This window comes from Littorina saxatilis, unplaced genomic scaffold, assembly GCF_037325665.1.
Source record: "Littorina saxatilis isolate snail1 unplaced genomic scaffold, US_GU_Lsax_2.0 scaffold_2678, whole genome shotgun sequence".
NCBI lineage: Eukaryota > Metazoa > Mollusca > Gastropoda > Littorinimorpha > Littorinidae > Littorina > Littorina saxatilis.
Window position 1 is genome coordinate 9,492 of NW_027129085.1, and position 509 is coordinate 10,000.

The 509-nt window shown below is 31.6% G+C and overlaps 1 protein-coding gene across 1 annotated transcript in view; it reads right to left on the bottom strand.

Annotated features, from left to right (window-relative positions):
• Positions 1-492: 492 nt before the first annotated feature.
• Positions 493-509, bottom strand: part of LOC138957363 (uncharacterized) — a gene marked incomplete at its 5' end in the record, with an annotated part of 408 nt that continues 391 nt past the window's right edge. The window contains one exon of the mRNA XM_070328486.1: positions 493-509. This exon is cut by the window's right edge and continues 391 nt beyond it. Within this exon, the coding sequence (XP_070184587.1) occupies positions 493-509 (17 nt within the window).

Sequence of the window (509 nt, forward strand, 5' to 3'; positions counted from 1 at the left end):
TGACGTCATGTAGCTTTTTGTAAAAGTTGAGGCGGCACTATCACACCCTCATTTTTCAATAAAATTGATTGAAATTTTGGCCAAGCAATCTTCGACGAAAGCCGGACTTTGGTATTGTATGTCAGCTGAGAGGCTTAAAAATTAATTGATAATGTTGGTCATTAAAAATCTGAAAATTGTAATTAAACATAATTTTTTATAAAAAGATCCAAAAACAATGTAATCTTTTTTGTTATTATTTGCTGATTCCAAAAACATATAAATATGTTATATTTGGATAAAAAACAAGCTTTGAAAATTAAAAATATAAAAATTATAATTAAAATTAAATTTCCGAAATCGATTTAAAAATTTCATCTTATTCCTTGTCGGTTCCTGATTCCAAAACACGTTCAGAACAAGCGGTGGACAGATGATGCAACGAGTATACGGTCTTGCGGAACAAATGCAGTGCGTTCAGTTTCATTATGTGAGTTCGACTCACAACTCAACTCAATGCCCGTCACTCC